The sequence below is a fragment of the Bombus bifarius genome, unplaced genomic scaffold (genome assembly GCF_011952205.1).
Source record: "Bombus bifarius isolate JDL3187 unplaced genomic scaffold, Bbif_JDL3187 scf7180000009790, whole genome shotgun sequence".
NCBI classification, from domain to species: Eukaryota; Metazoa; Arthropoda; class Insecta; order Hymenoptera; family Apidae; genus Bombus; species Bombus bifarius.
The window spans coordinates 454,973-481,893 of NW_022885336.1; the positions used below are offsets into that span (position 1 = coordinate 454,973).

At 37.5% G+C, this 26,921-nt stretch overlaps 1 protein-coding gene across 6 annotated transcripts in view; it reads left to right on the forward strand.

Moving 5' to 3' along the window:
* Positions 1-26,921, forward strand: part of LOC117215733 (hemicentin-1) — a 110,257-nt gene that overhangs the window by 74,870 nt on the left and 8,466 nt on the right. For all 6 annotated transcript variants that reach the window (XR_004489199.1, XM_033462163.1, XM_033462166.1 and 3 more), the window contains 3 exons: positions 22,229-22,326; positions 26,211-26,401; positions 26,520-26,681. Coding sequence is in view for 5 of the 6 variants with exons in the window: in XM_033462163.1 (XP_033318054.1) it covers positions 22,251-22,326; positions 26,211-26,401; positions 26,520-26,681 (429 nt within the window). In the remaining variant the exon portion in view is untranslated. The remainder of the gene's footprint in view (positions 1-22,228; positions 22,327-26,210; positions 26,402-26,519; positions 26,682-26,921) is intronic.

Genomic DNA, 26,921 nt, shown 5'->3' on the forward strand with positions numbered 1-26,921 from the left:
TTGGCCGAAGGGAAGCCCATGGGGTGAAAGATTATTATTTCCCAACGTTGATCCGGGATAGATACTGCTCACGGAAGTGGCTATACTCGGATAGAGAACCCCCAGAAACACACATTGTAGTCAAATAGCCTCTAGGAACAATTTTGGGGAGAAGGTGACCCTACTAGTGACCATTAACTGACCACAGGATGAACATCCTCTACGGCAGGTAACCTACCAAGGGTTGCGTGATAGTATAGATACGTGATAAAATGATGCCACCAAAGTATTGCCGTGAGGAAGCCTTTTGGGGATGATAAATTATTCCTCATTACTGGCCTGGAATTGGACATTGAACAGTGTTCATGAAGGTTATTGGAGCCAGAAGAAAGCCACAAGCGGGTACGTTTACAGTAACCAGATAGTCGCTAGATTTTGGAGAAATTGATCGCTAATTGGCCACATGGCTCGAGCTTGTTCGCGCCGGATAACTGATCAAGGGCTAATTGAGACCCGTGTTAAATTCTTTGACATTTTGAATAATAATTCTAACGGTGAAAACTTGGATTCAGAACATCCACGTACAACGAATACTAACTATAAATGGTACATTTGTCTGGTATTACAAAATTAGATAGAATAATTTATAAATTGAGAGTCAGTGTTAATATGTTTGAACATGTTAGCAAGAAATCGATGCTCATAAATTCAGTTAGTTTGTATACTTTTATTTTATTATCGAAGTTTTGAAACTTGTTAGTGTATCCATAATTGCACGGAAATGTATGTACATAAATAATCTTTCTACTGTTGCCTCGATACTCGAAAGTTAGTCTTTTGAAAAGAAGAAAATAAAAGAACAAGTGTCGTTAATATTTAGCATCAGCTCGATTATCAATCCTTATTACATCAAGTTATAGTTGAAATTCAATCCATTGCAAGTTGTTAATTAATTTTGATGAGTAGCGTACTTAGAATGCTGCATGCACCCTTGGGTGTTGCTCCATCAATCGGTACCGCTACTGGATCCTTCAATCTAGGATCTCGTTATACCGTGAAGGCCACTAGACAATCTTACCGTCTCCCCACAAAATTAGTTCATGTTTGTGTAATCCCTGTGATAATCCAGAAGATATTGCTTACTTCCTCATTACATACACGTCTATCAGTATCGCGGAGGAAAAAATGAGATATCCGAGGCAGAAAGTGAGAAAAAAAGAGAAGAAAAGACAGATGTCTACGTGGTCAAGGCACCCTCGAGAATAATAGAACACCGATAGATCGCTATGGCACGGTCCATTCAGTTTTTCCGCAATCTTTCTTGGCGGAACCGTAGCCGGATTCGGTAATCATTCGTCCTGGACGCAGCTGATCTTAAAATTGGTTTCTTATGTGCCGTACCGTTCATCATCGTAAGAAACGAGTCCTCGGCCAACAGAAAGGATTCGGCCAGGCTGCGAAAACGATAGGACGTTACATTGAAAAACGTCATATTTCCAAGCCAACGGACGACCACGCTTTTCATTTCGCTCGCCTTTGGAAATTTTTCCAACCTTTCTTACTATAAAATGGCTGAATAATGCGATGTAGAGGACGGATAATTCGTTGTTAGAAGATAAATAAAAATTGCTTTCAAACGTAGGGTAGTGCGAGAACAATAGAATCTTCTTATTCGAAGAGTTAAGAGAGCAATTAGGGAAGCAGTTAATCCTCATATGCAATCATTTTGTATAAAAAACACACTGGATGCAGAAACTACGTGCACACTATTATATTTATTATAAGATTTAGCAATTAATTAAAACAAAGAATATTAAATATCTTATTATTTAGTAGTACTTTCATTATTCTATAATTACAAACATTTGACGCTGTGCAAATGAAATAATGTAGCAGTTGATAAAAAAAACGCTTTATTAGGAAATAAAGGTGTGTGCAAATATTTTTTGCTACCATAAGTATAAATAATAATTGCATGTCAAAATTCGCAAATAAATCCACGTTTTTTACGAATTAAGGATGATTTATACAAAACAAATATACCATATATTTTAAGACACATCGCCATGCATATTCATAAAAGCTTGGAAATTCATACCTATACTGCACAGTGCACATATTTATTTATGGAAGATTTTAGCACATAAAAATAAATAGGATGCGCGAAATATGCAAAATAATGAAAATGCTCGAAACATAATATTTATCATAATATTTAGCGGTTAAAGCAAATTATTCAGATAACTATATTTTTATTCGTTCTTCTTTCTTTTTTCATTACAAAGATATACGTAGAATTACCTTGCAAACAAAAGGGATGGCGAATCACGTTCAGTGAAACGGAGAACGGAAGAATTAGGCGCGACAGGCTCGTACCACGAAAGCGGTTGATAGAATCCCGGGCGAAAAACGGAGCGCGGCGTTTCTATGGTCTGAACTTGAAAGTTGATACAATAGGGTGCCAGAGGCATTACAGCCGGTCTCCCTTTCTCCTCTTTCACTTGTCCCTGGCGAAAGAAGCTCTGCTCGAAGCTTTGCTTAACCCCGTCGGAAGTAATCAACAGCCGTGCAAAGAAGTGAAATGGAAAGTGTAGGCCGGAGAAGTGTATCTACGATGAGCTAACTTACACCGCCACGACCCTTTTCCTCTTCTTCTCCTTCCGCGTCTCATCCCCTTACGTACTTTCGTCGCGGATGCTTATGCAGATTTCGTGGACGTAATATTCCTCAGCCACTTGATGGCGTGTGAGACCAGCTAGAATTGCGTACACCATGGGGTAGACCCTGTTTCGCCAAGTAGTCGCCTCAAAACTATACGCGATTACGTATTCCTTTGAGCAAGAAACTGTAAATTTATTGAAAGTATTCGTTTACTTCCGGACGTTGCATATTCAACGAGCACGGTCTCGCCGGTTTCGTTTCATACTTGCCAGTTGCCGGCCTCTTTACTATCCTTGCGACATTCCCAGAAGGGGAGCAATTTCCCTGTTCAGAAAGAAATTTCTTCCCCGGCAATACCGATACTCCCCTGTTTATTTCGAGCAAACGATAAGTGCTGTCTCCTCTTCGCGAAAATTTAGATCATCACCTTCCCTACTTGACCCAAGATAAATCTTAATAAAAATTATATCAATAGAAATTGCTAAGTATTGGAGCACCTACAAGATGGAGATACCTACTTGTTAAATTTGTTAAGAAACTGTAGCAAATTTTAATTTATTAGTTATGTTACGTCACAAGTGTAACGTGTGATACGAATAAAAAGATAGAGAGAAGTGGAAAGAATTCAATTTTTACTAAATATCAGCAGATGGCCTGATATTTATATGTAGTAGTATGCACTCTCGTTCTTAAGTATTGATCTCATGTGCAAGGTGATAAACGATTGGCTGATTAGAATTTTTCATTTTTGCGAGGTATGGTCTAAAATATACAATAAAAGTCGGCAGAAATTATTTATATAGAATTATAAAAAAATAACGAATTAACACAATTATATCCTAACTTAAATTTCCTTTGAAAGAATCGAATGAAACGAAGATCTCTGATTAGGATCCAGATCTGAAACGTTTAATTCGAATGTGACTAAAATTTACATCCGATTTATGGAATCATTTGCAATATTCATAGAACTAGAATCTATTGTTATTTAATTGCAGCAAAAATATACAAAACGTGCAAAACGTAGTACTCATTACGATGCATTAAATTGTTAATTAATTAAAAAGATTGTTTCACTTCATATTTATAAAAATATGAATTTGAATAAACATGTGCAATTCGCTAAAACTGATTTTCCACGTACAAATAGAAAGAAGTTAATTGTTCTTCGTCAAATGGAGACACTCTGTATCCGGCGATAGTTTACAAAAACGATTAGAAAAAGAGAGTGATCTATGTCCGGTACTAGTAGCCAATGAAAATCGCAATGGAACGGTTGCCAAGATACACCATTCACGACTGACCTCCATGCGATTCATCTCTCTTTGCAAACGTCATCGATTCGTCGGCAAACCCAACCAACACCATGCACCATGGTGCAATCTCTTTAATCCAACCCTAAAACCCTCGCTATATTCTCCCCTCATATCTCACCCGGTGTGTCAGGAGTTTCATTGTCTCAGTCGAGGGACGACATGTCACCAAGTGGTGATGTTAATAAAACCCAATTCCCGGGAAATTATACGAACACCCTCTGAACGAGCCCCGTGGGCCTTACATGACAAACGTACAACGTCAACCTGAAACTGACCCTTCCTGTCTTTTTTAGAAATATATGTTGTATGTTATATAAAACATTTTGAAATTTCATTATAGTCGCAACAAGGCACGATACTGTCATGATTATATTGATAGAACAAATATGAAACCAATGTAAAAATGCATATACAGTGGTGACAGATATCCTTATTTTCCAATGAAATGCTTCTTCGTCATATTCTACATTTCTTGTCCATAGCATCAAATGTTTATAGTCATATAAAGATACTGTTACTTTTGGTAATTGCTATAAAAATTACGTTACGAATTACCTATTGTATTTCTTAAAGCTCATAAAATTCTATTAATAAGCTTCGATATTTAGTTACATACAGCATGATCAATCTTAAGCATGTGTATGTTTATTTAGTGCTAATAACGATCTCTAATATAAGGAATAATTGATTGCAAAAATACTTCGATGATTTTTGCAGGGTTTATGCTCGTAATAAATAGCTTGTAACTTCCATGTCCATTTTCAGATTTGTTTCAAACATTACCAACGTAATCAAAATGTAATGAAATCTCATTATACCGCTAATGAAACATTAAAATGTCTCCTGTAACGCGCACGATAAATTAACAACGAATTTATATTAATGATACATACATATGATACATATATGATGATTACGTAGTAAATATGTTTATAAGTCATTGTAAATAATTTTCAAATTATCCTTAATCTTTTAGGTACGATGCACCACCATAGTGGCTTTCGCGGATGTCGTCTTATATTACGACGCGCCACTTTAATGGTTCATTCTACTGACTCATTCGTTTACCGTTTGAAGTAAATGATCTTTTTCATTTGTCTTGCTTCACACCTTTTTTGTCCTCGCAATGTTTTAAAACAGTGTTAACAATACGTGTTTTCGATACGCCAGTGTCACATATCAATTGTTGCTTTTCGTTAAAATAAATATACCATTATTAGATGCTCTTTTTAACATGTCGATCCGTAGCCTTATAATTTTTTAGAATCTTCAACATCAAAATGTCGCTTCAAAATAAAAAACGAAGAGCAATGTGAAAAACACTATCGCGCTATGAGTGTGAAAATTGTGACGTGGATCTATTTGTCGTTAAAATATATCACACTCAATTGTATTATTAATTACTAAAGTAAATTATTAAAGTTAAAGTATATGCGTCATATCTCTAAGAAAAATTATAATTTAATTATCAAAAACTTCATTCCAATGTGCTTGCGTAGAGAACAGCATTATTCGTCACACATTGCAGTGCTGTATCGTTTACGCGTAATTCGCGTCAAACTCTACCGTACAAAGAAACAGTCACGCACAAAATTCAACCGTAGCCAAGAAGTTAAGACAAGAGAATCCTTTCAGAGATCCTTTTAGAGAATTACAAAATCTGAAAACTAACTGATCTTACTAAATGGTCGGAAATATTACATAAATTCTACACGGTCAGACAGCTGTTTTAAATCACAATGTGACATCGCTTTGCTCTTCCGTATCAGGCCTTAACTCTTTAATTTACGACCGCGCCATATCAGTTCCACACGATTTGCATTCTCAGCCTGAACACACGTAGCCATTTTTACGTTGTCGTGTAGCTGATTGCCGCGAATCGTTTTCGAGAATGAAAGTGGCATCGGCGATCGAATCGATCGATCGATGCGCTTACGCAGCAACTCTCAAGAGGACTTTTCGTCGTAGATCCTCGGCGAACGTGTACGTGATCTTTATCGGCAGTAGCGCCGGGCAACAACGTTGGCCGTGTACAGCTATCTCAATGATAAATCGTGACAGAACGATACGTGCCTTCGATACAAGATCGTAGGACAGGCACGGTCAGCCGGCTGTCGGAGCAAGTTATCAAAAGCAACGAGCACAGGTTCGAAGGTAGAATGAAACGGAGAGAAACAAGAGGAGACGGTCTAAACGTAGAAGAAAAAGGGATAAAAAGAGAGGGATGGACCGGTTATTGCGAAGGCTCTCTATCGAGCAATTCCATCCCGAGGAGCAATTCACCTACGATGCTTGGTGTCTCTTGTACGTCTCCTCTCCTGTCCCTTTTTATTCGAAGAAGGTTCCATGCTCGCAGAAAACCGAAACGAAAGAAGAGAAAGAGAGAGAGAGTACAAGCCGGATGTGTCGCCGTATCGTTCCTTTCAGAACACTGACTAATTCGACGTTCAGTTTCTTCCTGATACTGTCGCCGTATTTCCGCCTACGAACCTTTCTTTCGCATGTTACGCCGATAAGAAACGAGTTAATTGTTCGCTACCGTAATCATCCACCAGGAAATGTTGGACTTTTTTATTTGGAGAAATTTCGTCGAGCGATTTCTAAGAGGACGATGGACAGCGAAAGAAAGGGAAAAAGTACGGTTTTACTTTTACGTGGTTATGGTAATACAGTGGTGCAGAATAATTGAGAGCAAGTGGAGGAGTAACCGCTATAATTAGCGGCAAAACGAAGAATATGTATATATACATATATATCGCTCATCCATTCGTTCGTAGATAAAAATGCTGAAACAATGAAGTAGCTTCCTCTTCCGACAGCAACATTTATGGCAGCTGTAAAAAGGAGGCAGCGACGACAAAATGGAGGATAGAAAAATATTCCCTTTTTTAGTTAAGAATAATCCGTTCTCGTCAAAGGGGAAGGAAAGGCCGGGAGACACGAGAAAAGGGGTGCGGTGATAGTCCACTGGGACGACCACGGCCACACTCCCTCGACCTGTTAAAGTATTATCATTCCGCAAGTTTCCATGCAGGCTTCATAATGAAGTATTCACCTGCTCGTAATCCTCATTCTACTTCCTGCTACGCTATTCTCTTCGAGCTGCCTTGGCCAGATACCGTTGCGACAATGCACCGGGAATTTCCTCGACGAAAAAACCGCATCCCTTATGTACGACCAGTTAATCCCATTTGGCTTACAAAACAGTAGGCTCAGCTCTCTCGTTCGTTTTGCTTTCGTAATCCATATTTACTGCCGCGTGTACGTGTACAAGCGGTCGAGTCGCGTCGTTCGACTGTGTGCCGCTAAATGAATACCACCCCTAAATGAAATGAGGTATCGGAAAACTGTTGGCTGGAATTTTTTCACGATTACAAAAGAGGTGTTCCGTGTTTTGCGAGGTATGAAATATTTTTAGGTGAAGTAGGTATCGAGTTTTCAAGGTGACTCTCTTTTTTCTCGACCAGCCCATTCAGGGATGATTGCAAAGATGCGCTGATCTTCGGACGACCTTGAAAGATGATATTTGTGTCTTGTTAATGGGATGGGTGCGACGATGGCGACAGGTACTTGAAATTTATTTTTCTTTTTTACATTTTGCTTTACCACCTTGTAGGCCATGGAAATGATCTTTATCGTCTTTGACACACATTTCACTGGCTATGAATCATAATGGTATAGATCAGTTCAATATTCCGCGTTCGTTATTATAAGAAACTATATCAGGTGATTAAGCAAAGTTATCGCAATTTCTCGATGAAAAGAAGTCCGATTTTTTATTCTACAGTGATATCCTTCGTTGGTAGAATTTTATACACAAAAAATCCGAAACAATCCCCGAATATTCACAATTTAGGGAACAAAAATATAGCTCACATTTCAAAGAGAAATCCTCGTACAGTGTCCAATTTTTCTAATTAGAAAAGTAAGCACGATATTAAACAGCCGTCTAAATATCACAGAGAGGAGGTATTCGCGAAGTTGGTAAAGTAATCGATGTTCAAGCCAGAAAACTAAATTTAACCCACATTTGCTGGAATACTCGCCGGTACTTTCCAGCAGATCCTAATTATCCGCTGCGGACCAATTCGATAATTACACTCGTACGTACAACCACAGAAATACACAGAAAGGGCGTTAAGTAGCCTCTCCTCGTTAATTGTTCGAACTTAACTCTCTCGCTGACATTTACGAAATTGAACGAAGAATATGTGGAACCTACGAAAAATAAACTCTCATTGACTATATTTCTTCCTTCTTTTCTTTTTTATCTCACACGACTGTACAGACTCCGCTACCCTTGCTCATTAAACCAGAGACAAACCTTTGCTCAACGTTCGAGCTCGAGATCGCTGTTGAACGAGCTGGTCCAGCATGGCACGAGACTCCCACCGCGCTATAGAGATATACTCGAGGCCGAGAAATGAGAAACGAAAGCCACTTCTGCTATCACTTTACCAAAGATCTACCTTAACCGTCGTTCAACAGTTTCAACACTCGCGTCGCCGTATTACCAGCTAGCCAACTCTTCCGTTATCTCCACAGGCTTCTCTCGAGTGTCGAGTGTCGCAAATACCGCAGCGAGTAGTCTTTCGCGCAAAACGATCGTTTCACACCAGCAGGGTAACCCCTGCTGTCGTAGCTGGTGAAAAATTGAGCACGTCAGTCCTCGACACTACGAGAATCCTGGTTTTAACACTGCGGTATTTACGTTTATCGCCGGCTGTTATGATACATTCGAATCCTGAAATTTGTACCTGTGTGACGATCAAACGATCGTAGATTGACTGCTGTTTTTGATATACGATGATTGAAAGGATTTAAAGACGCAGAGAAACCATTCACGAATGTGTATTACAGGTGTTGGTATCAAATGGTATGGTTGCAATTTTTGTCGACGCTGTAATGACTAGAGTGCGGATATTTGTGTAAATACACATAAAATACATATAAGAATAATAATGATAACAATAACAATTAAAACAGACTACAGAAATAGAAAAGGAAATGGATCCATAGGAAAGGTTCAGTCAAATTTAAAATTAACCGGTTAACTGAGAAAGATGAATTAGTAGATAATCCACTTTTCTAATCTGTCATATATAATAATTTATTCATCATCGTATAATTTAAGTGAATCGTGCAAGAACCGAAACTAATTTGATTAAAACTTATTCATCTTTGTTAATTTTTAATTCCGTGCTAAGAACGTCCCCAATCAGAAAATGATCCAGTTCTCGATTTAAATAAATGCACAAATATTTCATCACCTTCTGCACGACTAATTATATTACTTTCAACTTACTTAGTTATTATGGATCTCGGCTAAAAAGGAACTCGTCGCTTGTTCCCCTTCAAAGGAATGCATAGAATGAAAGGTTCGATCTAGAAACCGAATTCGATCAATAGAAAGTATTTCGAGCGTCAGCCCTTGCCAACCGAAAAGTAGCGGTATGTACAATCGTTGGTGATGTTGCCGTAAAATTTCAATTTTCTCGTATCGCAATGTCTGGGAAATAGACTAGGCGTTGGCCACGAATGCTTAGCCATGGCGAAGGGTCTTACATGCACATTCGACATACGGTGTTGCAAGAGTTTTAGAAGTAAGCCAAAGGATCGATACCGCCAAAATCGTTCAATCTTTCGACCTCCTCTTAGGTACGTACAAGGTGTCCCAACAACAACTCTATCCGCCTCAAATATTTTCGTTGTTAGTAGAGTGTGGATATTTCTGCAAAATTCATCTTTTTATAAACACAACTAAAGAAATGGAATCTAAATATAGATTTGTTCCACTCGCTAAGTATTACAATAAATATTTTATTTCAGATATATTATATATTTTAGCATATTATACGTACTATGTATATCTTTCCATCTTTTAATCCTTCATAAATTCGTTAGAATCCTTCGCCTGCTTGTAACATATATCGTTAACTAGAATGAATATAAACGATTCGAGCAGACGAGGATCATTTAAGCTTCGTTCAAATTAGTCAAGTTACCTAAGTTCAAGCAACTCGAAACCGTTTCACTAGTATGGCCCTGTTAATTACTTGACTTGAAATATCTCTTCACCGTCAATCTTCATTAATCAAGTCACTTAACTTAGTTGCTTATAACCACTGACTAATGTAATGTTTTACTTGACTTGATATATCCTTTCAAGTTTCAAGCGATCTTGAATTCCTTCCTTTCAACAATTCCTTCACTTAAAAAGTAACATAACGTTATCTCTAATTTCGTGCTTGCTGATATTCCCTGCATCTCTTCTTCAATTTCGCATTTGATCGACGAATAATCAAACCTTTCTACGGATATTCTGAAGTGACTGTTATATCCTCCTTTCATCTCTACGGCTAATTCTCTTAACAAATATCTACGTATTCGTAATTCATTAGATTACTTTAATTCGAACGATTTCAAGTTAAATAATCCGTTTTGTGTAATCGCAAATGAAATCACGATTGAAATCAAATTACCTGAACTCAAGCAAATTGAATCAATATTTAAATTCTGTATAAAGATTTACATCACCATTATAGCATCTTGTGCGCTCACAGGACACTTATTGTTAATTAAAGTAACCATAGATAGATGTTGCAATTAAAAAATGAAAATTAGATTATGCTATGTTTAGAAAATTTCATTACGCACCTATTTTGCTGAAAGTTATGTTTAAAATTAGCAAACGTTTCGCGAATTCTGGACGAAAGCATATTGACACAACGTCAGCTATGTATATTGTAAACGTAGCCACGGACAGAAAGCAAAGCCTTATTTAAACAAATTTTTTTTATGAAAAGTTACGCCTTGCTTGGTAAAGCTTTACTTTGTGAGATATCCTATGCCATATACTCTGTGTTATATAAAAGAAGAGAGAAGGAGAAAAAGTAGGAATTTATGTTAAAGCTCGAAGACAGGGAACGCTAGCAAATCGATAACTCGCCAAAGAATAATCCTTTAGCATACGTGATCATAGAGATCTCACGTTTTCGCTACATTGCCTAAGAAACGTTTGACAAAGAACCAAGGAGAATAGAAACGTTCATCGAACTTGGAGGAATCGACGATCGAATGATTTTATAATCGATAAGCAAATCTAAATGATTCATAAGAAACTAAAATTTTTTTTATTTGATCATCGCCATATCCGATCAGCCGGGCGATATACAATGTTCACGAATGGATCTCGATTTCATCGAACGATAAAAAAAAATAAAGCTTTGCTAAAAAATAACCGTTTTATCTGCAGATGTATCTATCCGGGATTCGTTCCCGTAGTTTCTAAAATAAATACATCGAAATAGCATCGTCCCGAATGTTTTGTCGATTCTAGATAGCAATCGCCAAACCGCGATATTTCAAAACCCTAATTATAAAGCAATTTTGCCCAATCGAAATATACAGCGTTATATCCATCAACGTCGCGTCGTCTACCTGAAATATTTCTAATATTTTTGAAATGTTACTATTCAAATACCGCGTGTCAATATTTTGTGATAAAAATATGCGGAATAATAAGTGATTTGTAGAAAAAAAAGAAGATGATAAATTTATTGAAACTAGTAGTATAAATAGTATTATAGTGAAAGGAAAAGTTAAGGTATGTGTACAGTTTATAAATAGGGAAATGCTTATAGGGAGTTTATAAATAGAGAAATGCTTACTCGTAAATTTCACTAATTATATTGTAGAAAGTTTTATTTCTATTTTTTTTTTCTTATATAATATAGAATTTAAAAATATATTTCTCTTATGCTATGAAACTCTATACTTAAATATAGAACTGCTTTCAAACTTCGTTTTAAATTTTATCGGTATAATCGTAATAGTCGTGTCTCATTATGATACTAATGAAATTTCAAAATGTTCTGTATTACACAGATGATACGTCTATAAAAAATTTCTACGAGTGTTCAAATACTACCACTGTATATAAACAAATAGTCATTTAGCAGATTAAAGAACGAAAGATCTGAGAATGAAAAATGTAAGTTTTAAGTAACCGAAGATGTAGATTAACTGACTCTGTAAATGAAAGCGTTTTACCACGTGTACACTCTATTACAATGTATCTAGACAACTGTGTAGTCATTTAGTAGGTTAGCGACAATGTATTTTTAAGGGTCGACGAAGGCAATTAGCCCGACCTTATTCATGGCAGAGACTTAGTCCACGTGTGGCCAGTGACAGTACTTGTAATTAATTAGAAAATGTACCAGCATCCATTTGTCAAGCAATACGGTTGCAGTACGACAGATGTCTAGCTCATTCTTCTCGAAGAGTAAGAAATGCCCTTAATGAAACTTATCTAAATCAATGAGTGAGTCACTGAGAAGCAATTCCCTAGCCAGTCCGATCTCTCTATCTAACTCCGCTTGATTTTATCCTCTGGGGAACATTTGAAAACGTATATCGAGAAAGACCAACCACATCAGATAATATTACGGAGCAACAGATTCTGATAAAATATAATAAAATAAATGCAGAGATGATAAGACGTAAATGAGGGTCAGAGGAACAACAGTTATAATATCGTTTTATGAAAATGAAAATAGGATTGATTAAGTTTGTGTTCTACGTAATATTGTTTTAAGAAAATTACTAATTGTTTAAGATTATGTATTAAATATTTTATATACCAAATGTTACTAAATATTTATAATTGTATGCAACTTGCTTCATAAGTATTAAGACACTTATATAATTAATTTAAATTATGGAGGAAATGATTAATTAACCACAAATTAATTATTGCATTGATGCAAGATAACGGGGCGAGAATTTATAAGATCTGTTACTCTGAATTATAAAAGGAACGTAACGTATTAAGAATGATATTTTTAGGTATGGTTTTTAGAATCTGAAGTGAGAAATCTATTAAGAGCACTGTAAATACTTTAATCTTATGCTGCGTATTTAATTTCTCTGACTAGCAGAGTCAGAACATCCTTCAATTTTAAAGGGCACAGATATCAGAAAAACGAGTTCTAAAAATCTTTAATCTTCAGTTTTCTTTCTGCATTTTTCACGTCGCTAGTGTATACATTGTTATCGATCCTCGCAGTGAAAACAAATAAATATTAACAAAACGTGGACCAAAGCCGTGTCCCGCAGTGATCGAATACGTTGCAACGGCCATAGTTGAACGTCACGGCGCAGCATGAAAGTTAATAATTTCTCTCCCAAAATTTACTACTATATAAATCCCTCTTCCAAAAGACAGTTATTCCACTTAAAAACAAACGAATATAACCTTCTTATATCCTAAACGTCCGCACTTGCAACGGAACTATTGCCACTATGTCACTTGTCCCTGTAAACCATGGGCCTTCGTAGTTACCTGTTTCTCTCATTCTTCTAGATAACACAGATATTTCACGTGGACAGTCTTAGTGAACCACCCTGTACACACGTAACGTTGAAATATGAAAACCGTTTTTCTTACGTTTTTATAGCTCTTATTTCTCTTGTTGCCGAATCGACCAAGATCGGTTCAAGATCAAAGTGCACGTAGGAAAGAGAGTAAAAACACAATTCGAAACTTAACAATCCCTAAGGAACTCGTAAAAGTAAAAACTATTTTATCGCCATCCTGGCAATCGTGTTTTGTAATTTCGTGTTTTACAAACGGTCGACGATCGTATGTAAGCAAACGGCACGTTATCGTCGGGGTTGATACCGAAAAACGATATCATTTCCGTGCATTGATTACACAACATCGGAATCTACACATCAGCGAACTGCTACTCGTCCGTAAACAGAGTGGTTGTACAGATTTCGAATCGAAACTGGCAGGAATCAAGAGCACCAGCCAGGATCGAGAATCGATCAGGAAACGAGTCGTTTCACGTAAAAGCCCGCACGATATCGCGTTGTTTGGTTCATTCTAACGCCAGCAACGCGTAGGATGTTGGTCAAGATATCGCGTAACAACGTTCGTGTAACAAAGCGTTTCCAAAGCGGAAGATCTCGCGATACGGAGGTTCGTGCGGAGCGCGCTCAATCATCCGCTCGATTCCATCGAGCTTTCAGTGAAGGCAACAAATTATCCTGTTACTGGTCGTGTATTCGTTAATAATTACCATCCGGCGCGCAAGATAGTTAACCGTTTCGAATTGAAGGTTTCGAGGAAACGCGGCAGTGGAAGAAGAATTGGATTCATGCCCGTGCAAAATTAAATGTTAATAGATCGTTTAACATTTTACAAGTTATCTTCTCCTTTTTATATTTGTTATTTTCAATGCGAAAGCTACAGGTGAAAATGGCTGACAAGTTACGTAAGTCAATCTTAAAATTCAATATCCTGTCAGTCAGTTGAACATGGAAACTATTGTTTTATTTAATTGGAAGAAAGAATAAGGGAAATTATAAAGGATATATATTTTAATGTATATAATATGCGAAAATATATAAAGCATTTGTTATAATATTTACTGAGTGAAACGATTTTTTTTCTATTTAAATTTTATTCCTTTAGTTCATGAACGTATAAATTTGCATAACATCTGCATATTTATTTTCTATAAAGATCTTACATTAAGACTTTGACGTCGTTCCTGGCATTTGTTCCTCTCTGCAAAATTATCTACGAATGTAATTCCCTAATTATCATGAACAATGTACCAATTGAGAATACACGAACATATTCCTTGTAGCGGGAGTATGCGATCGCAACGCATTCGCCGCAGCTCGTTTGTACAGTGAACAATATCTGAATAGCCATCATCCTGATAGACATATAACTTGAACAATAAAGCTAACTCTGGCTGAATATGGCTTTTCAGATGTTATGTAATCAATCATATCATTGGAATCGACTAATTTGTAGAGATATGTATGTGAATATTGCGAATCAGAAGTTTATCTTCCCTCTTGTATCGTGTCTTTAATCTAACTGTCTCTTATTTAACATATAAAATACAAATTCAAAATCTTTTTTCTTTTATTAGTATTTTTTAAATACATTTCAGTTAACTTACATACAGCCATAGATGATAGAAAATTCATATATATAAACATTTTGTAAACTGAGTGCGTTTGTTTTTCGTATCAAGCTATTATTCCAAATGTAACGGGTTCACAGAAGATTCTTGTATACAACGTATCTCATTATAATTGAGAATATATTCAAGTATAACAAGTATAAGTAGGAAGGTAAGCAAAAACTTTTCGTGAGAGCCAATAAATCACATACGCCACTACGTGTTGCCGACTTATATCTCCGTGACAGCTTGTAGCCGCGACAATCATCCAATATCGTTCGCCACGAAATTATTAGCGGTAGCACAACCCGCTCCTTTCTCGTAACCGCAAAACAGGAAATGTTGCATCGCGTCGAAGCAGATAATTAACGTGGCGGCGACATTCCACGGCGAGTCATTGTGCTGGAATAAAGTCGTTCGCGCATATCCGTCCTCCCTCTCCTGAAAATTGTTAGTTTCGCCTCAATTAAAAATAATGAGACTCACGGCTACCGGACTACCGTTTTCGACGAAACGTTCTCTCAGTTCGTTTATGACGAGCTAGACAAAGAAGATCTGCCGCGAAAACGCAGAAACAAGCATTGCGAGACCGCGCGAGAGGAGGATATCACGCGTCAGCTCGTAAAATTTTCTGCTCCCTTGGAAAAGTAGAAAAATAGACTTTGACGAATCGAAACCACGGAAGGGTTATCGATATTCGTACCGTACGTCTGCGGGATCACGTACGACGAGTCACGTTCTCGATGAAATAGAGATATTATCATGCGCTGGATAATCGTGACGCGAACCACCGACATCGTAGCACCAGTCCTCGTTAATGACTACCATCCAGCCAGACCCTGATCATTTCGATCTCGGTGGCCCGTATAGAACGTTCTACAACGGTTAGGTCATGCAAAACCTCGTACTAAAACGTTCTACCCTGATATCGCGTCTATGTTTAATCCTAGAAAGAATCTACTCGATCTTTCTCCCTCGAGATACTATGTTGCGCACGTAAGATCTGTTCTGCGTTCGAGTAGATTTTCAAAGAATTTAAGTGGAATTAGTGACGAATTGGTACTTTTAGAAGTCTTAAGTAGTCGTAAACTCTTCGAGAATAAAGTTGGCTTAGGTATAAAAATAACATAAATTTGAGAAACGAAGAAAAGTACGCGATCGAAAGAAGTTTGTCGTTGTCGAACAAGCTTGTGGCAATTTTCGTAAAGGGACCTGCACGTGGTCTATATCATTGACAATTATTACTGCCAAGATGCTGCGCGGTATATAATGCACTATACTGCATTTGGAAATACGTTTTATTTATCGCGTATCTCGTGCGGTATTTTGAGCAATTTGCAAGCTAGAAAAAGACCGTGCTTAGTCATAATAATCCTTTTTCTACAAAATATTATATAAAACACAAACAATGGATAAAGCAATGGTCTAAAAGTCGAGAGCAATATTCGCATATACGAATTTATTGATAGAGATTGCTCCGAATGATGGAATTATTTATTCCAATCACTTTAGAATGAATCGGAACACGTTTCGACAGCTTCTAAAATTCTTTCCTTAAAAAGAAACTGAGTTACGAATGTACGTGCCTTTCTATCGATTGGAGAAAAATTAGCGGTAATCCTGTGGTACATTGATAAAAATTTCAAAGTTGAAGCGTGATGCTCCATCTTGATTCATTTTGCTCGTGCCCATATTCCACCGATGAATTAGAGCGATGAGCGTTCATCGTGACACGAAACCGGAATGTTCTTTGAGTCAACACCGTGAATATTGATTAAAAATTAATCATCGCCAATATCTTCACCACTTATCAGTATCGACGTTTCGATCGCAAAATATCCAAATCGTCAATAATTTCAATCCTTCGATATCGACCACATACACGATCAGTAATATCGTCGATACTTCGCAATATTGGCAATATCATGGACCGTATACGGGTGCCTTAAATGAGACAACCGATTGCAACTAGTCGAACGTGTAATTGAAGTTCAAAACAGGACGACACGCGAAAAGTACCGTGGACGAGGCATTTCGCAGTGGTTCGAGTTGAAGCGAATGCTAATTGCTCTCAAGTTAATTGAGGGTACTAAGAACGAAATTGTTGTATAAGTTTGCGCAGCTACTCGGCCCGGCAAACAAAGTGGGCAATTGCCCTTGGGCGAGCGTTCGTACGTGCTCTAAAACCCTGTCTTGTCCGAATGAACAACTGCGAAACACCACGTGAAACAAGAAAGAATAAAATGTTGAGGGATGAATAAAAAGAAGAATAAAACATTATGATAGTAGAAATAACGAACCATCTCTATTTAACTTGAATCTTTTCTACGAATAGATTGACAACCTGTTTCTGATCTCACAAGTAAAGGATGTATTCTGGCGACCTGCTTCCGTTTCGTACGCGTGCATTCGAACAACGAGACGTACACGTGAACGCGGAATACGTGCACATACATCTGCAATGGCACTTAACATGCAAAGTCACGCGCGATACAACCGCTGTTCCACCGATATCACGGCTTTACCTGTGTTCAACTCTCCGTTCTATCTTTCTCGCGTACGCGAGCTAGGGATGCTTTAAGACGCAAAGATTTAGACGAATGCATTTACACTGCAAAGTGTATCCTGAAGGAGCAGTTAGTTACAATTTCTGTTCCATTCTAAAGTCGTTGCACTTCACCCTGAAACACGATGGTAATAAAACGCTAGGATTTTTCAGTTTTATTACGGACCACACTTGTTACGTGACGATCGAAGATTCGATTTAAAAAGCATCGATACTGATATCCGTCGCTTAAGTTATGATATTATATTATCCATTATGTTTAAGAGAATTTCTAACGTGAAATAAAATAAATAAGTTAGGAAGATGATGTTTAAGAACAAATGAATTAATGTGAATGCTTTGAATTCTAACTAGGAGATACAGATATTTATGACGATCGAAAATGTAGGATAATTGAGGAGAAATAGTCCTTGTTTTTAAAAACGTCTGAAACTTATACTCAAACTGAATATCGTATTTGATAGTTTATCTATTTCTTTTAACACATGTATTCGTTATATTCGTGTGTTATATCTATTCGGTGCACTTTCGTATCTTGAAATTTCGCATAAATGCACAAAACTCCTCAATCTACTCGTCACACAACACACAACCTGCCACTCGTTGAATATCACCAGCTACTAAATTACAGCACGAAAGAGACGTGGTCCATCTCTGCTGACGGTTCTTCTCGACCTAATTACCCTACAAAGAGCAATTGCCTGTTCGTGTTCTCCCTTGATACCCTCGCACGCAGCTAATTTCGGTATATAACTTTCCGTTCTTCACAGTGGAACCGGAGAACACGAAAACGATCGGTTTCACGCTGGCTGGGGGGTTAATGCAACATTTCCGGGCAGGAAGGATCAGAACGGCGGCTAATTCCGGCCGGTTCCGTATTCTTGCTGCATATCAGGCGGCAGCGAAGTCTGTTGCAATAAACACTGGTCGCACTTTAATTCTGCCAGGGGTTTTCGCCTGGTCTGGCTCGAGCCCCCTAATCTTAGCCCGATTCCATGCATACGTAAGAAGCATTGGCAGACGCCACATGCGAGCGGCATGCTAACTCTTTACAACTGCACTCTGCAGACCCATTTATCGATCGATGTGGCAAAGGAAAGGTTTCCATTAACCGGGCGTACCAAGGCGTGTACGTACGTGCCATACAACTGTTTCATCAGCGGTGCATTTACCGCTTATACGGGCCGTGTGCCGGGTCCTAAGCTATTGTAACTAGCCAATTGCCATCTAGAACGATCGCCGTGGCAAAGGTGGACCAGCTACTTAGCTTATAGCACCGGTGTATATGTACTGGTTAGCTTGACCTGTATCAGAGCACATTATATTGGCAACGAATCAATAATACCTACGCATACGCGTTACGTATGTAGCTTGTCACGTGTGTATATGCATGTGTCTATATTCTATCTCTATCTATATGTATATGTATATACATACGTGTATAAATATATATATATATATATATATATATATATATATATATATATGTATGTATATGTATGTATGCTATTTCTATCACAACGTCGATCTGATATCGCGTCGCATCTGCACGGAAATTTATGCAAAGCAGCGCCGCTTGAATGGAAACCCTCGGAGAAGGGCAAAGCGGAGAATGAACCCGATTCCGTGACCCAGCCATCGTCGGGAAACAATAAATCTCGGATAACGATTGCCAACGGAGAAGAGAATCCAGCTCGGAGTATCCCGTGCCCTCTTCGAATGTAGATATAGGAAATCAACCCTGCGGCTCTAAACGCGCGACAGAATTGTAAAACGGAGGGACGCGTTTATAACCTATCGACTTTCCGCCTTTTTAATGGTCCACGTCTACTTAATACAACTAAAGTTCCATGTTAACTGGTCCGTGTTACCATTGTTTACTACGTTTTCAAGCAGCAATCGTTTTGAAAACATCGCGTACGATTACGAATGATACCGCTGAATTTTCAGCTACCTTTCGTTTCCACGAAATTACTCAAACGTTCTTATACATATATATGTGTACTTATACGTATATACGTAATGAAAATTGAGTACAACCTTACGGTATTAATGTTCGATATCAGTTTTACTTTTTCCGCGGATTCGCGTTTACCTTTTCGTTTTTCGTCGATGCCAGGCTGTAACGAATTACCCTGAGTAACTTCCGCAGCGTGGAACCGTGGCCGATTGCATTTTTTATGTAATTACGGGACGCGAGTATGTGTCTTGATGCATATTAAATGGCGATGGTGGCGGACGCGTGCGCGGAAATTATTAGATAACCGCGTTAAATGAAACGACGGCGATGCCGGATAAATGCAAATTCGGTTTATCTGTAATGGCTACTCTCCGCGTTCTTTATTTTTGGTCCCTACCATAGCCGGTGCCTGCTCTAATAACAATTTTACCATCGTTGAACGGTAAATCATAGGGTATCGCACGTTTAACCGCGTGAAGAGCATTTCCTTTCGACCAATATTTGCGGAAACGATCGCAGCTAATTCCTCTACCTCCTGTCCCATTTTTAATTTCGCTTCGCTGAGAACCCGAATTCTGCCGTTTTTACTGCGGCGAAATCAATATTCGCGGATATGCGTGTAATAAACATTTCCTTGTGAAAATATTTCGCCGTTTTATACCGTGTACGTGCATGGCAAATAAAAATAAACGTCGAACAATTTTAGCGCTTTTAAAACGTTTTACCTTTATTTCAACTCTAACTCCTTTCCCTTTCCTTTCTCTCCTTTTTTTTTTATTTCCATTTTTTTTCTTTTTTTTTTTTTTGTTGGTTTTTCCGATACACTCTTTGCCGTAGCTGAACTTTACATCCCGTATCATATGAAATTACGATGGCACTACGCAAAAATTCGAACAATAGATTTTTATGGTGTAATCCGGATCGTGGAACGCAGCGCTTAGATGGGATGAAAAGCAGAGGACAGGGAAGAGCGGGTAGGATGTGAAAGAAGGATGGAAAACGCGCCGTTAGACATTAACGCGAACGATCCTCTCGCGATAAAGGCACCCCGTTTGCCCGATTTATCACAACTATCTGCATTCGTCCCGTTTTATTAGCCGTAAAACGATTCTTGTTCTGTGCAGCCAGACGAACGGAGCTTTAACAGGCCAATTAACGCGACTGCCGGCGATCGACCGCAAGAAATAAGTGTATGTTTCTATTTCCGCCACGTGGACAGTTTAATCAGCACGTGCATTGACAAATAATGACGTGTTATCCAACATAGCAGCGTAACCATCGAAGAATTAATCTCTTCGTTAACGTTTGAACAGGAAATGACTTTGATACGTTCTTAATAGGAGCAAAATTAAGGGAAAAACGATGGAACATACGGGTCAATCGAGATTCGTGGAATTCCGAGTGTATCGCGAACTTGATAAACGTTATGACGGAATAATTGAAAATGTGCAGAACACGAGAATTGGAATTGCTTGTATATCTCCGCGAAGTGTTTAATTTGCCGGATATACATCGACGAACATGCAAAATGTAAACAAACCGAGATCAAGATATTTTACAAAGAAATATTCTGTTTATAAACAATTATTGTAAATTATTTACGACATTGCCATAAGAATATGTTTTGTTTTAACCATCAAAGACCGTGTGAAACAGTAAATTGATATGTAATAATATGTAATAACGTGTAAATGTTGAATAAATGAAGAGTTTAAAGATGCAACGAGGCACATAGTGCGCATAATTTGTAAAAATATATAAAATATTCAATGTAGAGTAATTGTTATAATACATATTTAATTAGTGAAACAAATTTGCTAAGGTTCTATGTCTTTAGTAGCAGTGTTTATAGAACTATAAATTTGCAATCTAATCATTATAAAACATAAATAAAGTAAATTATTGTGTTAAATAGATAGAAGAAAAAAGTAACGAAAAAAATGTTTGGCGAATTTTTAAAATTCAATAATATGAAATACCAATATTATTGAATATATGAAATAAACTTATCCTGCGTTTCTGGTGTACACTTTACATATATATATAACTACATTTAATACAATAAAATTATATGATAATTAAAAAATTTCTTTCTGTATATCTCTTCTCTTTATCACTAAAATAACATATTCGATCGTCGTAACAACAATAACCAAATCACCCGCAGACAAATGTTGAAGTCTAAAAAAGTATTCTTTAATCATCTTTGAAATTGCATACTTCCCTTTCCTTTTCTTTTTTCTCCGTTTGATTTTATTCGAACGCAAATTAAAAAAAAAAAAAAACATTATGGAGACGGTAAGAGAAGTTGGAAAGGGAAAACAAGACTAAGGATGCCGAGCAGAATTAAAATTCGCCATATCAAAAGGATCCGCGGTCTTTTAATATGCAAATCGTTGAAAAGCGGCGCGCGGCACCCAGCTTTGGATCGCTTCTCCACGACCTTTTCATGGATGCCATACGAAACGAAGGCAATTTGTTATAAATCAGACATAAGTTGTTTCGCGTTTCAAATGCATACGAAACACGTGAAAACAGAGCATAAAAAGGGGGTGGTAGGGTGGAGGGGAGGAGAGGAGAATACGCGGATCTACAACTTTGGTGCTTTCCTTTAAAAGACGATTTAGGTACGAACGCGCACTGTCCCGGAAAAATCAGAAAAACAAAGAGGCCATTGAAGATGGGACGGACGCATACGAATTCCTGCTTTATAACCGAGAAACCAAGCTTATTCGTCTTCTTTTTTGCCTTTTTCCAGGAGGATTCGAAACCTCGCAAGGATGCGGGACCGGCTATCGTGGTACATGGTCTTTTTGATCCTGCCGACAATTCTTCTGGCCAGGTCGCTCGATAAAGGTAAATAATTTTCTCGGAGCATTTAACCTTTCCTGGCTCTCTCGTTTCTTCCCTCCTTTCTCTTGTATTTCCCAGCCTGGATATAAGGATCTTTTGTACTTCTTGGCATCCGTTTTACCCCGATGCAATTCTGGCTTTCCTAGTTTAATTCCAGCAAATGCTCCGAGGTTCGAGTACAATCTAGTTAGGCGATTTAATTAATGATCGGTTGATTCGTGAGATACGGCACGGGCCATGATATAGCGAGATCGTAAAGTCTGTCAGTAGTGAAAGCCATCGTGTTTCGGCCGTCGAGACAAAGGAATTGACAGAAATATGGGGGAACATCGCATCGTTCAGATTAGTGGAGCTACCTGTATTCAAGAAACCTATTTACCAGCGTGACTGTCGTTTACTTGACTTGAAATATCGTTTCAGGCTTCTTTGTTCTAATTGAGTTTAATTCAGATTGATTCAGATAACTTGTAAACCTTTTATCCCTGTGTTTTTGTTTGCTACATATTGGCTCAAAACAATCTTTTCCTGAACTTTGTGTTTGGCTAGATTGTATGTATGTATTTTTAATATGGTCGTAATTGTAGTTAATATCAGAATTAACATTTGGTACACGTACACAACCACTTCCTTTGGATATCATTTTCCATTAAATATCCATTTGACTCAAACGACTTCAATCCAAGAGATTTAACTAATCTGAACGAGTCTTTAGTCAAGTTCAATTCACGTACATAGTTTCAAAACTTTTTATCAATATAAACATTTCACTTTGCGTGATTTAAAATATTCTTTCAAACTCTAAACAAGCTTGAGACAGTTTTTCCAACTACTTTATCATTTCTACAAATAATTATAAATCGAGTCCAGTTTGTTAAAGCAGTAATTAACGGTTATGGATTTCAATTTATAAATGAAATACCGTTAGCTATAACTTATTTCTTTTTATCGCGCGAAATCCTAAAACAGAATGCATTTAGGCGCCCCCTAAAATAATAGCTACTATCTCTACTCGATACTTTAGTTTACGACATTGCTATGTCCTTGCCTGCACTGACGATTTATCTCGGTCATAATTATTCTGAAGAAAACATTTACCCTGAACGACAGAAAATGTATTTTACGGAAATGCGGAGGCAGGAAACAAGGAGTGGAAGAGGTATTAACTAGGTGGAAAACGTATTAACCCGTATAATTGTCCGACTGTTGGATAAAACATTTATCGAAACTTCATTGCCAGGAATTATGCTTCCCATCAAATCCCAGAAGCGGAGTTCCTCCTCGATTCCTCGAGCACCTCCATACATCCTAATCTGTACGAGTCTGCATTCAAAATCCGTTCCTGCAAGGAGCCAAGTACGTGGAGCGGACTTTAATACTATTAAGTATGCATTAGATAAAGCTTATATCCCCGGTGTGCAATAAATAAATGTCCTCGCGCGACAAAAGGAGACATCAGATCTTCTGGGAAAAGAGAAACAGAAAGAAGGAGAAGGTAACGCGAAAATAAGGGAGAGAAGAGAGGAAATATAGCGGAAAACACGCTAACCCCACGAAAAATGCTCTCTAGCGTGCACTTGCTCCCTACTCAAAAGTGGCTATGAATTGGGAATTCTTAAAGAAGAAAGAAAAGAATACAATCCTGCCCAACTAACTGGTCGGAGCAAAGTAGGAGCACCTTTCCCTCGTAGACTCGGCTTCTTGTCTCGTTGTATAAGGTTTCGCATTGTCTCATGGAAACAAAAGGCAGGTAGCTTATGCCCTGCATTCAAAAGCTCACAAAGTTCAGTCTCAAGTGCTTGTCTTTCGCCTAGACCCTTCCATCACCTTCTTCTTCCATCCTCGTCCTCTTCTCCTCTCTGCTTTCGCCTGCTCTTCCGTTCCTCAATTTTCTCCCTTTCCATTTACGGATTTCTATATTCACCAACACCAACTTCGCTTCATCGGGTTTCCTTATTCTCCGCTATTCCCTTTGCCAAAGCACCACAGTTACTTTCGAATTACCCGATGCTTGTCTCCGTCGCCTATCCATATCTCTACGCCGCCTCTTTAACTGTTAAACTTCTTCCTCGAATGCGCTTCTTTCCGCGAACTGCTTATATTTAACTCAGACAAACATAATTAATTAATTAATATTAAGATCGCGCAGAAATGATGTTGTATCACTGAAGCGAAATTATGTTTCGAATCATGGTATATAAAAGGTATTGAGTTTGTATTTCTTAGCGGTCGTGTCTTTAGCATTTTGAGTCAAATATTTATAGTATTCGACGAATTAATGACGAACAGTCTTTTAGCAACCTTCTGTGGATAGATGTCTTTTTGCACTTTCTGTGGGCAAATTTGGTGATTTATGATTAAGTTGAAAGTGCTTTATACTTTTTCAGCCTGAATTTCTGAATTTCCTTTTCCTTTCTCTGGCTACTCATCAACGTCTCTACTGCATTATACATTCATTTGTTAATCCTCGTCTGGCAGAGGATTGAAATCGTTTCATTTTATAAAGTAAAAAGAAAGGAATTTTTAAAATTATGATATAATTGTGATATAATTTTATTATATTAAATGTGATAGGGTGTTAGTCTAATTTTATTTTTTTTTAATAACGTTGATTATATAATTTCACAGAGTAATAATACGTACATATAGTTTAGAAAATATGTCGGAAATGATCAAACTTTTGCTGTTCTGGGATCAAGTCAAATATTAGACATTTTTTAAATACAAATCAAAATTCGAAGCAGACAAGTTCAAGAATGGAATTTCGTAGTTTATTTACCAAGAGTTAGGTGCTTTCTAATTATTTAGAAAGGAAATTATTTAGTTTAGCCTTAACTAAAGTACCTAGCATCCCTAGGTACAAAGCGTTACAGAACAACACGCGAGATATTCGGCTTGAAATCTCACGTTGACAATCTGATCCATCTATTCATTTCCGCTCTACGATCCCCAAAAGCTTTTTCCTTTGGCGTTCGCTTTTCTAAACACAACACGTTCCTCGCACTACGTAAACTCTCGAACAATTCTCCTCATATAATACTACCAAGCGTTGTCAAGATAAACGTAAAGTCTGGATGCATATACAATTCTTCATAGTAATCACCGAAACATTTGAATAGTCAATTATTATGTTACGCTATTATGTTATGTTGTTACGTTTTATTGTACAATTATTATATTACACATACGTTCATTATGCTAGTAGACCACAATATTTTTTACTACCTTCAGCATTAATTATATGCTTAAGACTACTGTTCAAGCTGCATATTAATTTTTTAATATACAAAATATGTAAAATATGCAGACTAGAGAATATAGAGACTCGTTGTTATAATTTTTAATAATAAAACGAGCCTCTATTTAAGTTCTATTATATTAGGTTGTCTGAAAAGTTTCATGAGGTGATAATAGATGAACAACAATTTCTGTTTTATATTATTTTATTGAATTATGTGTGATCCATTTCGTTCTGTTTCTATTATTATATTCGTGCATGATTCAATAAACTAATATAAAACAAAAAACATTGTGCGCCTATTATTTCCTTATAAAACGAAAGAAACATTTCGGACAACCTAATATTTCCATTTCTTAATTCTGTTCTTAGTGAAGATTCTTATTATTCTCATTTCTTGATTCTTATTCTTATGTAGTTCTATTTCTTAATTCTATCCGTAAAGATATAAATTTACATAAAAATCCCCGGTATAACAATTAGGATACAATACTATATACAATACTAATAATGAAATTTCAAAACTTTTCGCGAATCACTGTATGCTCCGATAAAATTCGATCATCGAGCAACTAGAAGCACATTTTTTTTCTTCAAGAAATCGTTCCGGAGAACTGCGAAGCATTGACAAAATTTTTGCAAAATGTTTCAGATCGACGCGTTCCTTACAGCATACCGGCAGACTGGAAGGCGTTGTGGTTCAGTAACCTGGACGATCTGCAAAGAGTAAATGATGCGAACGATAACAACACCGTCTCGAACGTCACGGTGCAGTTGGGTGGAACCGCGTTTTTGCATTGCAAAGTTCGAAATTTGGCAGATAGAACGGTATCCGACGCTGAGGTGAGTGACTCTGCAGCTGTTATCGTCGTCTTTAACCCTGAAGAACATGAACTGTACTTTGTCATTGGTACGCCATAGAGCAAGAAAATTGACCGACGATCGCGCACCTGTTCCACAGATATCCTGGATACGACGACGTGACTTCCACGTCCTGACCAGCTCCACGTTCACGTATACGAACGACGAGCGGTTTCAAGTTTTGCATCCCGAAGGCTCGGACGACTGGACTCTTCAGATCAAGTATGTTCAGGACAGAGACAATGGGACCTACGAGTGTCAGGTAGTTATTAGACTAATCATCCTCTAATTTTGGGGTGAAATTGATTTAATCGGCTATCTTGAATTGTATGGAAACCTCGAGTATGAATGTATAGCACGTTTTGCTAAAAGTTGAATTAACAGTACGATAGAATTACTCAGATTTATAGAAACTTGTCAGGAGACAAACAGTTCATGTAATAGGATCTCATTCATTGTGTGTATCATCTATAATTTTTCATATAATAACTTACGTTCAGAT